The 803-nt window shown below is 46.1% G+C and overlaps 1 protein-coding gene across 1 annotated transcript in view; it reads left to right on the top strand.

Annotated features, from left to right (window-relative positions):
• The window catches only part of LOC111658601 (uncharacterized), an 8032-nt gene that overhangs the window by 2356 nt on the left and 4873 nt on the right, over positions 1 to 803 (top strand). Inside the window, exon 5 of the mRNA XM_087175349.1 lies at positions 454 to 638. Within this exon, the coding sequence (XP_087031475.1) occupies positions 454 to 638 (185 nt within the window). The remainder of the gene's footprint in view (positions 1 to 453; positions 639 to 803) is intronic.

Genomic DNA, 803 nt, shown 5'->3' with positions numbered 1-803 from the left:
TTGTGAGTTGTGGTTTCGCCACCGCTGATGTCATGTATTATAACAAATGTGTTCATGTTCCAGAACAAGACCTGGACTGCAGACAGCCAGTCAGACCAGCACTGAACAAAGTAAGACAGAACATCTGTCTGCTGATGTCATCATTTCTGAGAACAGGACTTGTTCACAATGTGAAAAACCTTTTCTTTGTTTGTCTTTAGTTTTTCTGCAGCTGATGAAAATAATTGTCAGATTCTCTTTCTTCAGTCTGACGTTGTCTCTTCTCTTTCAGCAGATAGTGGTCTGCAGGAGGTTTTACATCAACATAAGATCAGTCTGAGGAGCAGATGTGAACGTGTGACTGAAGGAACTGATGGAACAGGAAGTGGAACCCTCCTCAACAGGATCTACACTGAGCTCTACATCACAGAGGGACAGAGTGAAGAGGTTAATACCCAACATGAGGTGAGGCAGCTGGAGACAACTTCCAAGATGGAGACCCTCCATGACACTCCAATCAGATGCCATGACATCTTTAAAGTCTTACCTGAGCAATGGAGAGAAGACATCTTTAAAGCATCACCTGACCAGCAGAGAACCATCAGAGTGGTTCTGACCAACGGCGTCGCTGGCGTTGGAAAAACCTTCTCAGTGCAGAAGTTCTCTCTGGACTGGGCAGAGGGCTTGGAGAACCAAGATGTCAGTCTGCTGGTTCTGCTTTCGTTCAGGGAACTGAACCTGATCAGAGATCAGCAGTACAGTCTTCTCAGGCTGCTCCATGTTTTCCATCCAACATTACAGAAGGTCACAGCAGAGCAGCTCGC

This window comes from Seriola lalandi, unplaced genomic scaffold, assembly GCF_002814215.2.
Source record: "Seriola lalandi dorsalis isolate HSWRI2012SDOR001 ecotype SW California unplaced genomic scaffold, Sedor1 jcf7180002054459, whole genome shotgun sequence".
NCBI lineage: Eukaryota > Metazoa > Chordata > Actinopteri > Carangiformes > Carangidae > Seriola > Seriola lalandi.
Note: the sequence above shows the minus strand (reverse complement) of the source record. Positions and strands in the feature narration are given on the sequence as shown.